General features: G+C 41.5%; 1 protein-coding gene across 1 annotated transcript in view; it reads left to right on the forward strand.

Moving 5' to 3' along the window:
• The first annotated feature begins 246 nt into the window (after positions 1 to 246).
• LOC145405592 (uncharacterized) overlaps positions 247 to 1,625 on the forward strand; it is a 51,094-nt gene continuing 49,715 nt past the window's right edge. Inside the window, exon 1 of the mRNA XM_080276916.1 lies at positions 247 to 251. Within this exon, the coding sequence (XP_080133042.1) occupies positions 247 to 251 (5 nt within the window). The remainder of the gene's footprint in view (positions 252 to 1,625) is intronic.

The following is a 1,625-nucleotide window of genomic DNA, read 5'->3' on the forward strand; positions in this document are numbered from 1 at the left end:
TGGTCACCCTCACATTAAATACCGAGATTAATTGGCCTAACCTACGACGTCTACGCTAATGACGGGAGGAAAAAAGAAAAGAAAGGAAAGATTCTGTCTGTCTGTCTGTCTGTCTCTCTCTCTCTCTCTCTCTCTCTCTCTCTCTCTCCAATTCAACAGCTGTCCACAAAACTTTCCTCCTCTCACGTTTCTCCTTCTTTTCAAGCTGAGAATTTCCATTTCCATCCATCACTTCTGGCATCCACAATGGGGTGGGTCGCGAGACAGAGAGAGAGAGAGAGAGAGAGAGAGAGAGAGAGAGAGAGAGAGAGAGAGAGAAAAAAAAAAAACTTTCCTCTCTTTTAGCTCAATTTTCTCCACTGAAGCCCCTTATTTTTCGGTCCTTCGTTTCAGCCGTCTTCATTCTCTCTCTCTCTCTCTCTCTCTCTCTCTCTCTCTCTCTCTCTCACTCTCTAATATGTATGAGGCCCTTCGTTTATGGGTCGCCTTTATGAGTCGTTATACGGTATCGTGGTGGCACCTGGAAATGAACTTGCATACTGCCCTGTTTTTCTTCATTAAATGTGTGTGTGTGTGTGTGTGTGTGTGTGTGTGTGTGTGTGTGTGTGTGTGTGTGTGTGTGTGTTTTCGTACTATGTCGTCATTCAAGGTATGTTTCTCCACGTCGATATTACCATTTAAGTTTTTTTGTTTTCTTATTTTGTATGTGATTATGTTTGGTTTATTTTTGTCTTTCATTTTATTTTGCTTTACTTCTCCCTTCTTATTGAGTTACTAAGTGTGTGTCAGTTTCCTCACGTCATTACTGACTTTTTATATCTTATTTTTTCTGTTTTCCCTTTTTGTATTTTTCGACTTCCATTCTTTTATTTACTGTGTTGTTCTCACCTCTCTCTCTCTCTCTCTCTCTCTCCCTCACGTCATTATTGCTCTTTTATATCTCATTTTTTCTGTTTTGTTTCTGTATCTTCGACTTCCATTCTTTTATCTACTGTGTTGTTCTCACCCCCTCTCTCTCTCTCTCTCTCTCTCTCTCTCTCTCTCTCTCTCATGGCGGGAGGAGTTGAGATGATGAAAAGGTATGTATTTTTTTTTCCCCGACCCCGTTTAGTGTCTGAGAAGGCCTTTCGTAATGTAGGGGTTATGAAGACTATGATTCATATTCTAAGTAGCTCTGAGATATATCGTAGCACTCCTTCCTTAGCGATTTATTCTGTGTGTTGCACCTTAATATCTTATTCTGTGACACTGAGGCAAACTATGTCTATATGAAAATGTTATGAATAAAGTGGGTCTTTGAAAAAATTGATTCGATATTGGTAGAAATCACTGAAAGGGTTAAAGGTCAGGGGTCAAGGCCAAGGATCAAGGGAAGGCGTTATCTCAGGTGGCGTCTCTGATCTTGATAAGTTAAAAGGATTTGCATTTCGTTATGCAGACTTTATTGATCGACCAAAGACCCACCGACAGGTAAAAACACCCCCGTAAGTACCACTACACCAGTCATGTATAAGACAGCCCTACCGTGTACTCAATATGGACGGTGGGTGTTAGCGCCGGAATGGTGATATGAGAAGGTGTATGGTAGGTAAGAGGACTGCTGGGCCTAAGGGAACGGGCTGCAA

The sequence above is a fragment of the Coenobita brevimanus genome, chromosome 67 (assembly GCF_032717465.1).
Source record: "Coenobita brevimanus isolate Jiangsu-jjx chromosome 67, ASM3271746v2, whole genome shotgun sequence".
Lineage (NCBI taxonomy): Eukaryota > Metazoa > Arthropoda > Malacostraca > Decapoda > Coenobitidae > Coenobita > Coenobita brevimanus.